The sequence below is a fragment of the Panthera onca genome, chromosome D1, assembly GCF_046562875.1.
Source record: "Panthera onca isolate mPanOnc1 chromosome D1, mPanOnc1 haplotype 2, whole genome shotgun sequence".
NCBI lineage: Eukaryota > Metazoa > Chordata > Mammalia > Carnivora > Felidae > Panthera > Panthera onca.
This window is the reverse complement of record NC_138348.1, coordinates 88,313,173-88,329,496: the sequence shown is the minus strand read 5'-3', so window position 1 is coordinate 88,329,496 and position 16,324 is coordinate 88,313,173. Positions and strand designations below refer to the sequence as shown.

Sequence of the window (16,324 nt, the reverse complement as noted above, 5' to 3'; positions counted from 1 at the left end):
TCCCCATTTTACAGAAACAGAGGTTCAGAGAGGTAAGAACATTTGCTTGAGGTTGTGCCGTTATGAGGTGGCACAGTCAGACGAGAGCCCGAGTGTGTGGATTCCAAGGCTTGTGTGGTTAGTCCGCACACAGGGACTCCTTGGGACCGGCTAGGACAAGCCTCACATTCACATTCCAGCTTTGTTTGCCCAGTGACCTTGGGCAAGTTATCCACGCCTGCTGGGCCTCAGGTGCTTTGGCAGCTTTGGTGACAGCATGAGTTCTTATCCTTGGAGTTCTGAGAATAACATGCTCGTGTTCCTGAAACCTGGTACACACTGTGCTCCACACATTGGAGCCTCAGGTCCCTGGGCAGACTCCAGCCTGGCCCAGGAAAGCCTCTAAGGAAAGGGTCAGGCTGGCATCTCAGAACAGGGTAAGCAGAGCCACAGTCTGCAGACCAGAGGGTCGGCAGGAACAGGTGGTCTGCCGCAGGCCTCTAGCCACTGGCCGTAGGGAGTCTAGTGGGATGGCTTCCTCCTGGAGAAGCAGGCACAGGGGAGCAGACCTTGCAGGGAATCCCCGCCCTCAGGGCCTTCCTGCTGGGTGCATGCCCTTTGGACAGAGGCAGCTGTGTGAGAGGGTGACCGGACTGTCCTAGTCACCCTTCTGCGGGGCGGAGAGAAGAACCACTGTGCGCTTTCTGGAGAGACAGCGCTAGGGCACCAAGTAGGCCCAAGGCACGGACGTTGAGCAACGTCAGGCAGGTGCACGTAGGCATGGGTGATGACATGGTCCGCAGGGGGCAGGGTCAGTGTGACTGTCCCCAGGGCCTTGCTGAGCTGTCAGAGGGCAGCCTCGTCCCGCCTGACTGTCCTCTCTTATTTTATCACACTTTCCTCCACCCTGGGCAGAAGAGATTTTGTTTCTTTTTGGAGTGATGGAAGCTTACTTACAAATATTGTAAAATAAGCTTGTTGTCTTGGGATACAGACAGGTTGCAAAGACAGAATGGAGTTCCCGCACACCCTAACGCAGTTGCCCTTGTTGTTAATGTGGTGCGTCTGTCCCACACTGGTCCCTTCTGCTAACACCAGTGTGGGCTTTCCTGGTATCCCAGGGGTTTTATATCCTTTCTGGGGCAGGAGGTAGTCCAGGCTCCCACTTTGCATTCTGTTGTCCCATGCCCCCAATCTCCGATCTAGGACAGTGGCTCAGTCTGTCTTTGTTTTTGTGATCTTGACGATCTGGAGGCCAGGCATCCTATGGAATGCCCCCCATCTGGGTTTGTCTGCTGTTGTCACGATTACACTGGGCTTCTGAGTGTTTGGAAAGGATATCACATCTTGTCAGCAGGCACATGATATCAACATGACTTACCGATGGTAATGTTGATCTTTCTCATTTGGTTGAGATAGCACTTGCCGGGGTTCCTCACCATAAAGTATTTCCCCCTTTATTATTAGGAAGTGAGCCAATTTGGAAGTCTTCTGTAAGGAAGATTTGTCCCTTCTTTTTCATTTATTTCTTCATCTACTTATATTCGTATGGATGCATGTATATTTACATTTTGGGTTGTAATCCAGTGATACTACTTTGTTGCTCAAATTGTTCCAAATGTGACCATTGCGCTCTCTTTGAGGTTGGCTCCTGTGTCCTTTTGATCTGCCCTCGTTCTTTTGTTCTTTTGAGACACTTCCTTGCTTTCTGGTCCTACCAGGTGCTTGTCCGGGTCCAGCCCCGGAATTAGCCATTCCCTCAAGAAATGTTAGCAGGGAATAGTATTTAAAAAGTGAGACCAGGGTGCTTGGTGTCCTTAGTGATACCGCAGTCCCACTGTTTCTAGACCCTCAGCAGGGCGAGCTAAGATATTCATGTACGGTCTTCGCTGAAGAGCTCACCCTGTGCCCTCTGTTACTTCTCCCTCTTTCTCTTGCTTCCTCACTGAATTTCTCATTTCCTTGTCCTTCATCTTCTCTTGATTATCCATCTGCCAGTTAATAGTGCACTTAATGCATTCAACACCCATTGTTATTAGCACTGGGAGACAACGATGAATAAGGTTTCCTCCCTGCACTTCCCAGGCTTCCCAGGCGAGGGGGATGACATACGGTACGCGTGCTTGTGCACACATAAATGTACATGCACGTGCACGCGGTAAGTGCTATGCAGCAACCAGGCACAGGTTACCTAGGCCGTGCGGGTGGGAGTTGAGAATTCTGCCCCAGGGCTGGGGAGGGAGACTTAGGAGTGCCTTTATGAGCAGGAGCATCTGATGTGAGTGTTGAAACGTGAGGGTGTTTGCAACTGGACAAGGTGACGCAGACCTTCCAGACAAAGGACAGGCGTGAGCAGAGGCAGGCAGGTGTGAAGTGTGCAAGGATCTGGAGTGTGGAGTGCAGTCACTCTGGACGCATTTCTGAGTTGGCAAGTGCTCGCCGAGCCTTACCATGGTTGAGAGGAGGCTACCTGGTTCAGTTTGTTCCATGACTTCTTAGCTGTGTGATCTTGGGCAAGTTACTGAGTCTCTCTGTGCCCGAGTCCTAAGCTTAAAATAGGCAGCCCTACATTGAAGGGCTGACTGGGGGAATGAAATGACTTGATGCGTTGGCACCGAGAAGAGTGCTTGGCTTGGCCACCACCAGTGCCCTCCCAACCACACGGCCGTCACGGGGGCAGCTCAGTGGCTACCCTTCACACCTTGTCTCTCGATGGCTGGTACGTGTGTGGACCTTCAACAGCTGGTGACTGAGTCTGCTCGTATAATCGAAGGCTGTCCTAGATGGAGGAATGTGGACTGGAGAGAAAAGACCAGTGTGGCTTTAGTTGGGGCTTAGCATGGACACAGGGGTGACAAGGGATGTCTATCAGGTGAGATGGCACCAGAGGGGAGGAGGATGACCCTCCCACTCTGCCCCCTCCCCTTACCCGTCCCGTCCATTCAACCCCTGGCCCTTGCCTGCTAGACATCCCAGGCCTTCTCTACTCTTTCCCCCTCACATGACTGCTCCCTTGGCTCCCCAGCCTCGGTGACTACAGCCCCCTCTACCTCATCACCTTCTTCCTTCTTGGCATGCCTGTCTGTCTCCGCAATGTGAAGGTGGTCTTTCCAAAGAGCTGATCTGATCACATCACCCCCTTGCTTACATGCTTGCGATAACCCGCGGGATAAAGTGGAAACGGCGTAGCATGATCACCATGGCCGCATTCTCTGGCCCCTGCCATCTCTCCAACCTCAGTCTCTGTCCTGCCCTTACACCTTCCATATATTCGATCTGGGGGGCTCCTGAGCACTGCAAACATTGGCTCTCGGTGATCGTGCTGCTTTCTCCCCCACCCGGAGGCCTTCAATAACCAAGTCCTATATGATCTCCAAGGCCTTCTTCATGACCTGCTTCCTCTCCTGACTCACCTCTTCCCACCCCATGCTCTTCCACAGCCTGCTACCTGTTTTCTGGAGGTCACCCATGCTGTGCTGTCGTGGGTGGTTTTCATGGCTCCCTCCCCAAGTACACAGTGGATTCAAGAGATCCACTTGAAAACTGGATCTCATGCAGTCTGGAACACCACAGATGGTTGGGAGAAAAAGTTAGAAACGCAGAATTAATTCCTGGTTGGGGAGGTGAGGGCTAATTCGGCAGGTCTTGGAATCATCTTTGGCTGTTGGAAAGGATCTCACAAAAGCAGTTTTCAGGAAGTTCTCATCTGGCAAATTAAAGAGAGACCAGGAGCAAAAAGACCGGTTTGGAGGCCAGTGCTTCTGTCCGGGTGTGAGGTTCTGTAGGGAGGTGGTGGCAGGAATGGAGAGAAGGGAAGGATGCCCAGGTCAGCAGAGAGCAGGGGAGCTGGGCTTCAGGCAGGGATGGGGGAGAGAGACGGTCAAGGAGGACTGTAACGTTCCATGCCAGCTGGAGAGAAGGTGCCTTGCCTGGACGTTTTAGGACTGACTGCTTCAGTAGCCTCTTGACTTTCCTGAGAAGTTAAAGATGAGGCAGGTCTTCATGCTTTCCCCCCTCATGCAGATTTTCTATTTTAAAGATATATTTTTCTGGGGTGCCTGGGTGGCTCAGTTGGTGAAGCGTCTGACTCTTGATTTCAGCTCAGGCCATGATCTCACGGTTCGTGAGTTCAAGCCCTGTGTCGGGCTCTGCGCCGATGGTGTGGAGCCTGCTTGGGCTTCTCTCTCTCTCTCCCTCTCTCTCTGCCCCTCCCCCTTGTTCTCTTTCGTGTTCTCTCTTTCTCAAAATAAATAAACTTTAAAAAAAGAGATATTTCCCCAATTTTTTATTTTGAAAATTTCTCAGACCTACAAAAAAGTTGCAACTACAATGAAAGAAAAAAATGAACACTCTCATACCCTTTATCTCATACCCTTTATACCATTGTATTTCTCTCTCTTTACACGTGTACATGCTTTTCTGAACTCTGAGTTATGTGCAGCCTAACCGTGATGACACCTGTCCCCTAAGTGCCTCAGCTCGTGTCTCCCAAGAACAGAGAGAGCCTCCCATATACCCACAATACAGGGATCACCTCCAGAAATGACAGTGTTGACATGGGACAAGTGGTGAGCACATCCTCCATGTTCTAGGTGTCCCCCAGTGTCCCCCAATATTGTCTTTTGTGTTTTTTTTTTTTAAATTTAAAATCTAGTCTAAGGTCATGCTTTGTATTAGTCCTTAGTTTTCTTTAGTCTCTCAATTCTAGAACAGTTCCCCCAAGCCTTTATTTTTTATTATTTTTTTATGGCATTTTATGTTTGAAAAGTCCAGGCCAGTTATTCTGTAGAATGTCTCTTAATTTGGATATTTTGATTGTTTCTTCATGGTGAGAATTAGGTTAAGCTTCACCCCCCCCCCCCCCCCCCCCGAAAGCATTACACAGGTGATGTTGTGTCCTAGCCCATTGGTGGGAATGGCTGGGAGAACACTGATCAGCTGGTTAAGGTGGTGGTCATGGCTTTCTCCATTATAAATGTGCCTCCCCCACTTGGTTATGAGTAATCTTGGGCGACACTTTGAATCCTTGTGAATGTCTTGTTCCCCAGCAATCTCCTACTCTCTGCCTTTATCATCCGTCTATGATTCTTGCTGGTGTTGGTTGTTGCTATGGTAGATGCAAAATGTGATTTCTTATTGTATTGCTTCTTCTGTATTTGTTAGCTGGTGTCTTTCTGTAAAGAGTAGCTTTCCTCTGTCCTTATAAAATTTCAAAAGTATTTTTTAGATTCAGGATGGACTCCTGGATTCCCCTCCCCCTTTTATATTATTCAGCACATACAGTACTTGAATCCTGTGGTTTACTTTGATGTTTGGATGATCCTAATACTGGCTCCATGATTGTGTGAGCACTTACTTCTGGTGAAACAAAATGTTCCAAGGTCACTTGATGCCTTGCTTGCTTCAGACTTGAAATCGACCATTTCTCCAAGGAGATTTGGTTCTTTTTAATGGAGAAGGATATTTAGAAACCAAGTCCTGGGTGTGCTGGGAATGTCATTGCTTTGGAGCCATTTTTAGGAAAAATTCTGAGCTCTTATTGCTACTTCTGATTGCGCTCCCTCCTCCCCGACTCCTTTTGTATCTCCCTTTTCCCACACTGGAAGTTGAGGCTCCCAGCAACATCAGTGTGTCCTCCTGAATTGTTCAGACAGCCAGTATGCATGATAGAGTTCAGAATTGCTACACCTGTCCCACGACCAACAGTAGACCTAGTAAATGAAGTTCAGTCTACTGAACAGTCTACTGAACCACTGTGTTAAAAAAGTATTTCTGTTGAGTTCTGTGTTATTCCTTCTGTGAAAGATCAGATTGATGAGAAATGCATTTTTGGTAATCAGATTAAAAATGTCTTGGGGCGCCTGGGTGGCTCAGTCGGTTAAGCGTCCGACTTCAGCTCAGGTCACCATCTCGAGGTCCGTGAGTTCGAGCTCCGCGTCGGGCTCTGGGCTGATGGCTCAGAGCCTGGAGCCTGCTTCCGATTCTGTGTCTCCCTCTGTCTCTGCCCCTCCCCCGTTCATGCTCTGTCTCTCTCTGTCTCAAAAATAAATAAAATGTTAAAAAAAAATTTAAAAAAATATCTTAAAAGAGGGAAACAAGGGGGTTATGGGGGCTGAGTGCCATGGCAGGAGACACCAGCGGTTTCAGCTGAGGGCTGCAGCCATGCAGAAGCCACAGTCCCCTCAACATCTGGGTGGTGGCAGTGGCTTTCCCTAGGTCAGTGCTCTGCTCAGGGTCGCTGTCCCCGCTCCTCTCCCAGGTACTCCGACCATACCCTATGGACTGCCTTCCTGGGCCTGCATGACCAGAGCAAGCGCAGCGCCAGTGGGGTGCAGGAGCTCGGGCTCAAGCGCATCATCAGCCACCCTTACTTCAACGACTTCACCTTCGACTATGACATCGCACTGTTGGAGCTGGAACAGCCGGCCGAGTACAGCAGCACCGTGCGGCCCATCTGCCTGCCGGAAGCCTCACACACCTTCCCCACCGGCAAGGCCATCTGGGTCACCGGCTGGGGCCACACCCAGGAGGGAGGTGAGCCGGCTGGGCTGGCCATGGGTGGGCTGCCCACCTGCCTCTGTCTGGCAGCGGGAGGTTGTCCCAAGGTGAAGTGGATACTCGGCTCTGGGTCAGAGGCCTGGAGGTGCCTCTAAACTATCTGAGTGACCTTGGCAGTTGCTTAAACTCTGAGCCTGTTTCTTCATCTGTAAAATGAAGATAAAACACCTTCCAAGATGGTGCTCAGTGAATGTAAGAGCACTGTGGTGGGAGTCCTGTGTGCTGTAGAGGCAAGCTAGCTGTGCCCGTGTCAGGTCCTGTTGCAGGAGCCTGGCCTCCTCTGTCCTTCTGCCTCCATCCGAAGGCCCTGAGTTGGTAATTGTTATATTGAAAAAAATCAGTTATAACAGTACTACAGCACATTGTAACAACCTGTAGAATAAAGAGAGGAAAAAGTAAACCCGACACTTGGCTCTACTGCCATGACGACACCCCGGGGCCCCTCTGTGGTGCTTTCCGTGGGTCTTCCTGTTTTTCATTTACCACACCTGTTCCCACGGCGAATGTCCGATCTCCCGTCACCTGTTACCCGGCGGGTTTTACGCGTGTCGCCCAGTTACCACAGGGCTGCACGATGTCCCCTCGCGTTGGTGTGGCATCAGTTCCTTGAGCATTTGTTAGCCACAGGTTTGGAGGCTGTGTCGGGAGATTTGCTACCGAGGTCTCTGGAATGGGGCCCTGCCCATGGCCCTGCAGGTGGGCGCAATGGCCCCGGGTCAGCACTGCCCCCCCTCCCCCCCCCCCCCGTCTCCCCCTCCCCCACCAGGCTCCAGCGCACTGATCCTGCAGAAGGGCGAGATCCGCGTCATCAACCAGACGACCTGTGAGAGTCTGCTCCCGCAGCAGATCACCCCACGCATGATGTGCGTGGGCTACCTCAGCGGCGGCGTGGACGCCTGCCAGGTGCGCGCGGGGCGGGGGTGGGCCTGGGGGCGGGGCCCGGGCAGGGGGCGGGGCCCGGGGCGGGGCGGGCATTCATCCGGCCCTGGTCTCCCCGCAGGGCGATTCCGGGGGCCCTCTGTCCAGCGTGGAGACCGACGGGCGGATCTTCCAGGCCGGCGTGGTGAGCTGGGGTGAAGGCTGCGCTCAGAGGGACAAGCCCGGCGTGTACACGAGGCTCCCTGTATTTCGGGACTGGATTAAAGAGCAGACTGGGGTGTAGACGCAGGGGCCATCCGTTGGCCACCCAACGTGCACACTTGCGGGCCAAGGACACAATCGCTAAATCCACCCCTGACTTGGGCCTCCCAGAAGCCAGACTGTGAACTGAATCCCCAGGACCTCTGGAGAGGGTGAATCACCCTGGAGAGCCCCTCTCCTCCCTCAGCCTCCAAAGCAAGGATGCGAGGTGGGGAGGGAGGACACTGGTGGTGCCAAGGGGCGGAGACTTGAAGACACAGCCTCTCTCCTCCAACCCCGAGCTGGGCTGAGGCTCATTCCCAAAGATCCGAGTCCTCTGCCTCTCCTCCTCCTGCCTCTCTGATACAGGAGCAGTAGTGTTGCGCCGGGACCGCTAAGATGAGGCTGGTAGGGCGCTGTGGACTCCTAGCTTCACACTGTAAGGAAACCCAGGCCAAAGGGCCCTGGAAGACACACCTGTCTAAGATTTGAATTGTTTTTTTATCAGCTCCTGGGGGGGGGGGGGGGGGGCTCAGTGTGTGAATTTGTGTGTATGAGTAAACTTTGTTTTTAGGTAAATATTTTTCTTCCTGGAGTTGATGGGCTCTCCTTCCTCCTTCCTCCTTCCTCCTAACCTCAGCTGCAAGAAACTGGGTTTAAATTCCATTCAGCACAGACCCTGAAGTCAGACCAAGAGCAGAGGCCAGCAAGGGGCTATGTTTTGCTTCTGAGAGCAGGGCCTGGTGCCCTGAAAGGTGGTGTATACGACAGAGAGGGGGCTAGGAGTGAGGTATGAGGTGGGAAGGGTTTGTGGCCCAACCTGGGCACCCTAGGAGAGGGAGGCGCTGTGTCCCCAGAGGAAAAGAGGAAGTAGGGCTTTCCCTTAGGTGGGGAGGTGGTCAGATGAGGTGTGTGTATGCACGTGTGTGTGTGCGCGTGCTTGTACATGCAGACATGAGGGTATGCATGAACTCGAGGCTGTCCAGTGTGGTCTGAGCAGGTGGTCCCTGAGCCTAGCAGAAGGGATGATGCCTTGCTTAAGGGTTCTCACATCTCCAGTGCACCTTCTTTGACTTTTACATACTTATTAATTTAAAATATTCTCTTTCTCCTTGCTTGGAGTGACACAGAGGGACAACATCAGTGATCTAGGGAGGGCTTAGGGAGTTCCCGAAGGGATACTGGAGGACCTTCTGTATGCCAAGGCACTATACAAGCTGGGGCTGGGGGAAAAGAGGGTCCTAGGAAGAGAAATCAGATGGCCAGTGTCATGAACAAAGACAGGGCGGTGTTTGCTCATCACCGTATGCCTGGATTAGGCCTGGCTCCTAGAAGACGCTAATACCTATTTGTTAATATTGTTAATACCTATTTGTCTTTGCCCTCCATGAGTTTTGGGAACCAAAGGGAGGAAGATACAGTCTGGAGCAATCTGGACAGACTTCATGGAGGAGACGAGCTGCCCCTTGGATTTTAGCCTGAGTGTTTTTCCCTTTGGAAGGAGGAGAGGTTTTGTCTTGACACCTGTGCAGGCATGCCTGTTGGGTTTTCCTTCTAGGGAAGGGAAAGAGCATCCATTTTTACCAAGGTGTTACAGGTAGAGGAAAGAAGATGTTGTTGGAAGACCGCTGTGCAGGTGGTGCCAGGTTGTAAATAGCTGACATTCAGGGAGAAGCCTCATCTGTGCTCTGCTTCCCAAGTACGCACGCCCCTCAGGCTGCAGCCTTGGCTCAGCTGTAGAAGTGGTTCCCCGCACAGTGGGGTTCGGGGAGGCCAGCCTGGCCTGTGCCAGACCGCAGCATCCTCATTCTCCCACCATGGCCTAACATGGTCTTGCACACTCCTTCCCAGGGTCAGAAATGCAGGCAGGGTCATCAGAAGACCTCACTCTGCAAGTGCCTTTGTCCCCTAAGAGCCCAGTGTCTCTCTGTAACCCCCTGTTCCAGTTTACTGTGGTTCCTCAGCCCCACTGTTTTCCACCTGGGGAGTGGGTTAAAAATACTGGTAGGACTCCTCTCCAGGAGTCTCGGGGGCGGGAGGGTGGTACTGGGCACATCATCTATGAGTGTGTTCCCACAGTGTGGCCCCTTTGCCGGGAGCAGCCACACCACCCGGGAAGGCTCATGCTGCACCCAGACCTCCTGCACCTGAAACTTTGGGGCAGGGCCCTGGAGTCTGTGTATTGGCAAGTGTTCCAGATGATTCTATGAACCTGAAGTTTGAGGGCCACCATTTTAGCAGTGTGTCCACGGGTAACAGCATCAACCTCACCGAGTGCCCCCTGCCCAATGCCCAGGGCAGTGGTGTACAGGTATGTCCTCTACTCCTGCTGGGGTCTTAGTAACCTCAAACATTTGATGCCTGGAAGCTCAATGAAGTTGTCAGTTCTTTTCAAAAGACCGTGGAAGCAAATCCATTTACTCCTGACTGGAGATAAGAATGGCCTAAGAATCCTTCAGTAACGGGAAGTCAAACTCATCACTCTGAGGCTCCTTAGTCCACGGATCCATCTCTTTGGTTTCCTGCCAACTACCTGACTCTCTATTGTTTTAGCCACCAACCAAAAACATTTGAACTAAAGCTTAGTGAATGTTTATTCAATTGCATGGGCCGGGAGTCTGATCCAGATGTAGATTCTGCAGAAATAACAGTACATTTGGATTACTTAGGATGGACTTTATTATAGACACGGAAAGGGCCCAGTTAGGAAGCTGGGGGAGACTCAGAGCCGCAGAACCCACAGGGCCGGGAGGGAAGTCGTGCAGCCATCAGGGGGCAGCACAGGATTTCCCTTCTGGGCTGCAGACCACCCAGAGGGGGCGGGGCATGTTGCAGTCACAAGGGACCTGCGTGCTGCCTTCTGGGGTTGCCTGAGGTGGGACAGGAAAGGACCCCAGGTCCAATGTTCTCAGAAGGCGGTCTTCCTGCTTTTCATTTGGTTTTTAGTGCAATATAATTGGTGTCCTTTTTTAGGGTATCAAGAGGCCCCAGCACCAAGCCTTTCCTGGTTAGTCCTTCTGCCCCTTTGGTACCCCCGTCACCCTAAACTGCAGTCAGGACCCTGGCTCTCAGACGTTGGGCCCAGGAGAACATACATTCCCAGGGAAGAGTCAAAAGACAGCTTTCGAGAACAGAGGTGACCTATGGGCAGGAGGTGGGTTATTACTGAGGGTAGCAAGCAAGTGTGAAATATCATCCAATTAAACACAGCTGGCAGATAGCTGCGACATATAGGAAAGTGTGTTCTTACACACACACACACACACACACACACACACACACACATTTAGGGGGAAGAGCAGGGTGTGTGTTTTAGGGAAGAAGGTCCCAAGTAGAGTATGTCACAGGAATGTTACCTGGCTGTTACCCCAGGACACTCTCTCCCTCCCCAGGGGCTCTGAGGTGCCTACAGGCATGAATTTAGGGGGCCTCAACCCTTTAGGGATGAAATGATGCTTTTCACCTTTCCAGGCTTGGAGTCACAGGTGGGGGTGGAGGTGGGGGTGGGTGTGGGTGGGTGTTTTGTGCACCGGCAGCCACATGTAAAGGAAATTAAGTCAGTGGTTCTCAGACATTTGAATTTCTTGGAACTGTGAAGTTGTAAGAGTGCACGGGCCCAACACATCTCCCATTTAATGAAAAGCGTCTTCTAAGTGTTCTTTGTGCTTTGTCTTATTTAATGTAAACTTCACAACCCTATGGTCATTCCCATTGTACAGACAGAAAACCAGGGCACCAATAGTTTGAATCACTGGCCCAGGTCCCATATTTAGGACCTACCTGTTGCATCTAGGATTTGAGTGCTGGCAATCTGGCTCCAGAGTCGGCACTGTTAGGCCCTGGCCCACCACAAACTGTATTATTCACACACCATCATTTCATAAGGAAAGGACATTTTAACACGCAGAATGAAGGTAGGCTGCATGACTCCCATTTCTTTTGGGAATTCTGACAAACCTGGTCATGAGCCCTTCCTGCCACACAGCCTATTTCTGGGCGGGGGCTTTGCTCTGGGCTGGTAATGCAGCCCCATCTGCTTTGCCAGCCTGGGTGGAACGTCTCTGCCGATCAGGTCCCTGTGCTCCGCCTAGCCACAAGCCTGTCTCAATTTGCCCAGTGAGGGCGGTTGGTTGAAAGAGGGAAGGGAAGAGAGTGTTTGTTGGAAGAAGGTGGGGGATAACCACTGTCTCAGGGCAGGTCCCTGGTCACTGGGCCGGGAACCCTCAGGGAGATCATCAGGAAGGATGCTTGGAAAGCCACCAAATACCGCTGTGAATGATGAGCCCAAACCCCAAAGCAGGAATGGGAATATTTGTCACCTGCTTTTACATCTTGGCATTTTACGTAGAAGATGGTTCAGACTCATCTTCCACAAGGTGACAGACACTGGCACTAACAACAGGGAGCAAGTGGCCATTGTTCTGGGCTTGTGGGGTGGCATGGGTTCCCGCCACCCAGCTGGTGGCCTGGCTCCCCTGGGGAAGAGCCCTTCTGAGCTGGTGGCAGAGACAGAAGATGAGAGGGAGCCGCCATGGGCGCATCGGGAAAGGCAAGATTGAGCCCTGGGCACCAGCTGCACGTAAAGGGTGGGGGGCTCTGTCTAGATTTTATGTCCTGGCTGTTCCCTGACACTTATCTGTCACGCTAACTGCTTTGGTGGTCAGAGAGGGCCTGCTTTCCTCCTTTTCTTCTCGAGAGGGGTGGTATAGTCCCAAGTTCCATCATCCTCTCTGTCTGCAGCTTCAGACTATTTATTCTATCCCTCACCTCCGATTGTTTCCTGAAAAGTACTATCCAGCGTTGTTTCCAGGCATCAGCGGAATCCATTCCATGGTCTGTCTGTTCCATTGTCTCAGAATCTTCCAAAAGGAGGAGGCATGTGTGTAATTTCCAGGGATGTAAACCTAACTTTCCCTTCCCCTTGGCTCTCCTGCTTCCCTTCCGCCACACGCGTCCTTTACCTTGGAGGTCATCACTCTTTCCCTGCCCACACCCTTATGATCAAGAATAACTCAGTGCCTGTGCCAGACCTCTCCTCTGGAACTTCATATGGACTTGCTTAACTCAAAAAAGAAATTCTTCCATCCATAGCCTGTGCTCTTTTTTCCAGAGAGCTGCGAGAACACGGTGGTGTGTGTGTGGTGGGGGGCAGGGGGTACTGGGAGAGGGAGGCTGGGGGCAGGGGAGGACGAGCGAGGTCCAGCAGAGAACGGTGGAGAAGCTCTCTTTCCACAAAGAAATATATTCAGAGAACAGCTCCCAAAATAAATGGCATTGGATACCTCTTTGAATTTCATGATATGAATTCTGTCCAAATGCCTATTAGAACTGGAGAAATGTACAGAAACAGACTAGAAAAAAATGAGATCTTTGAAGCCTGTGACTTGCACCAAAAATGGTAACAAGCTTATTTATGTAAGCCAGAGGAAAGGATGAAGAAGGAAGTCATTAATTCAACAAGCTTTCTCTGGGGGCCACTCTGTCATTTGTGACCGAGGAGAGGGCAGTTGATTGATGTAGGAGGGGGACATGTAGGAAGCCAGTCTTGAGGGTCCTGAGGCATGTCCAAGGCCTGCGGCGGTTCACATTCCTAGTAGGTGTGAGGTCACAGGGTCTGGCTACCTGTCCGGGCAGGGGAAAGGAGCCTGTGCCTGGGGCCTTTCCAGTTTGTGCCAGGACTTTTCCGTGATCCCTCAGTTGCTCAGTGGGAACTACTTCCTGGGCTAACGATGGCTTGCGGGGCATCCTGGAAGAATCCCACCCTTCAGCCTCACAGTTGGAAAGAACCTTAAAGGTCATCTGGGCCAACCTGCTGTAGCCCAGAGACAGGCTTCTGGTGCCGAGGAAGTCGCTGTTCCTCCACCTGTCTTTGTACACCTGCCTCGCCAAAGGGTGTTTGAAGTTATCTTGCTGTCTTTCCCCTGCTGGATGTTGGCTCTGTGTAGGATCTGGTGGATCTGCTTCAGTGACATAGAAGAAGTGTCAGTGACAACCAGCAGCATGTGCCCAATGTCTCATCTATGTCACCTAACTGCACGCTCATCGCAGTCCTGTGATGTGTATTCTATCACTCCCGTTTGCAGGAGAGGAAACTGAGCCTGGAGGTGCACTGTATCTTGCTCAGGTTTCCTCAGTGATTGAAGATGAAAGGTGCAACCCCAGTTGCTGGCCTTAAGCCTGTGCACTTAATCCCGTACTGCCTTCTGGAACCAAGGTACTCTCCACCTGAAGCTTTGAGATGCTGGGTCCAGGACCTCTCTTGCCAGGTAATAAACTCACTGGCTTAGGCACCACCGTGGAAAAGGCTAAAATGAACTTTCACTAGCTGGACTCTGGAATGGCTCCTTCAGCATTTCAAAATCCTTCCCATTCCTATTTCTTTGGCTACCCCCAATAGCCCCTGGGCATTTCCCTTTCTCAGGGGCCAAACCATCTGCTTTCTCTTATTCCTGTGCCTGAGGCCAATGTGGACTGGAGGGAGAACATGTTTCCTTGAGTCGTTGGCCATGGGCAGAACTATGAGTTTTGACCTGAGATTCAGAAAGATCCACCTTTGCCCCTCATCTTGCTTCCCTAAGCCATGCATTTCTGCTAAATGCTGGTTGCATTTGGCGGAAGCTTAAGCAAAGGGCAGCAGAAGCCCACGGTGACGCGGGTACCTTAGCTTGGAGCAGTGAGTGGAAAGGAAGATGGATAGAAATTCTGTTGGGCTGTGGAACATGTACTGGGCCCTGCTGAGCCCAGGGAAATACCCCTTGCTCAGATTTTTCCATCTCAAAAAAAGATCCACAGATTGAGCTTCTGGCAGGGTGGAAGTATTTCTGGATCACTGATGGCAGATTTTCGCTGAGATCCGGAGGAATATAGCAACCAGAGCTGTAAAGATAATTGTGTTTTGTTCTAGTTCAAAGGCTTTTGAAAAATAAATGAGTGGCTAGCAGTTTGGACTGTTTCACTGGGTATTTTAGACAAAAGTCTTTTAATTTGGTTTAAAAGTATTTTGTTAAGTTTAGGTTAGGGTTAGATTGTTTTGAATCCTTGCTCTGGGTCTTATTCTAGGTAAGAGCGGTAGGGGGCGCTCACACACCGCTTTTCATTAGATCAGTTGCTGAAAGGGCAGGCGTAGAGGTCCCGAAGGAAGTTTTGGGTGGTTCACCTTTCTCCATGACGTTCCTCCCGTCCAGTTAATGGTGAGTCTTGGCGAAGCATGGATGTAGAACTCCTGCGTCCCCCTGTGTGGAAACGCTGGGTTTGGGTATCACTGTGAAGGCCCTTTCCTTTTCTCTTTCTGACCCGTCACCTCAAGGTGTGACTACCCATAGGCAATGGCTGTTTGCCAGCTGTTTTCTGCACACCCTGGGAGAACGCACCACACTTTACAGAGGCTGGCAGGCACTTTCAAGACCCACAAGTATTTCCTGAGCTCCTGAACTGGATGGCCTATCTCTGCATGTGGAGCAAGCCTCATTTATATGATCTTGGAGTGTGTTAAGGGTTGGAAACAGGCGGGAGTCTTTGGCAGATTCCTAGGCTGGAGCAGGTTTATGGGAAACCAGAGAGATTTGGGATCATGGTCACTGCTAAGGGGAACTGAGCATTTTCTTTTCTCTCTTCTCGGGGCCCTAAGAAGCTCCCCAGATCACCTTTCCAGAGCACGGATTTCATCCCATTTAATGTATCTGGGAACATTTCACATCTTTGAAGCTTTTCTTCTCCGAGGTTAAATATTTTTAACCCCTTTTGGCTTTCTTTACTACATGCTAGCTTTTCGGTCATGTTCACATCAGGTGCTGGGGAAGCTGATGAAGAGCTTGACGTGTCCGTGAACAGCTCACGATGAGGAGTTCCTTCATTCTTGAGAGTGAAAATGACAGAGGTAGGAAGTGTGCTGAGGTTCATATTATACTTGGTTTTTTTTACAATTAACTATAACTATAAAGAATGCTATTCTTTTGGACCTATTTCCATGGTATGTACATTTATACCTCATTTATTCATTCTGAGGATACTGACTTCTTGCTATGGGCCAGGCCTGTTCTAGGCACTTGCCGTACAAGTGATGATTCCAAATACCTCAGGAGGAAAGTGAGGCTGAGGGAAAGTTGTGTCACTTGCCCATATGCTGTGCTCCGAATCTCCGGACTCTGCACACGGCACTGTCCTGTCTGGTTGTCTACCACAGGAGGGAAGAAAGAAACCTTGAGAAGGTAGAGGCAGAACTGAATGTTCCATGAAAATTTTATCAAAGCCCAGCTACTCAAAGATGAGTGTTTGGCTCTGGAAACGTAAGCATATTTGTTCGCACATCCTGTGACCCGAAACTAACATTATCTGGGACAGAGTCTGAATTGGATTCAGCCTTGACCACCCCCCACCGCCCCTCCCCCCCCATACTTTTCATTCTCCTTGGGATCAGTAATCCTCTTCTGTTGTGTCTTTAATTCATGGGAAGCAAGGACCACACTTTCATGTCTACACCGAGAACAGGTTATACAACTTAGCACACTTAAAAGATGGCCTGTTGGCATGGTGCGTGGGGAGAACCAGGGAGGCGGCCAGTGTTCCAGGGTTTAGGAACTACGTCGTTGAGTGTTTTGCTGCTGGCTAGAGGCATCTGGTTCCCACTGGAGGTTGGGGTTGCTGGAAACAGCTGAGCCGCTGGGTTTTC

The 16,324-nt window shown here is 51.0% G+C and overlaps 1 protein-coding gene across 1 annotated transcript in view; it reads left to right on the top strand.

Moving 5' to 3' along the window:
• ST14 (ST14 transmembrane serine protease matriptase) overlaps positions 1–8,467 on the top strand; it is a 42,524-nt gene extending 34,057 nt beyond the window's left edge. The window contains exons 17-19 of the mRNA XM_078432956.2: positions 6,239–6,513; positions 7,304–7,440; positions 7,538–8,467. Of these exons, the coding sequence (XP_078289082.1) occupies positions 6,239–6,513; positions 7,304–7,440; positions 7,538–7,699 (574 nt within the window). The 3' untranslated portion in view covers positions 7,700–8,467. The remainder of the gene's footprint in view (positions 1–6,238; positions 6,514–7,303; positions 7,441–7,537) is intronic.
• Positions 8,468–16,324: the final 7,857 nt, after the last annotated feature.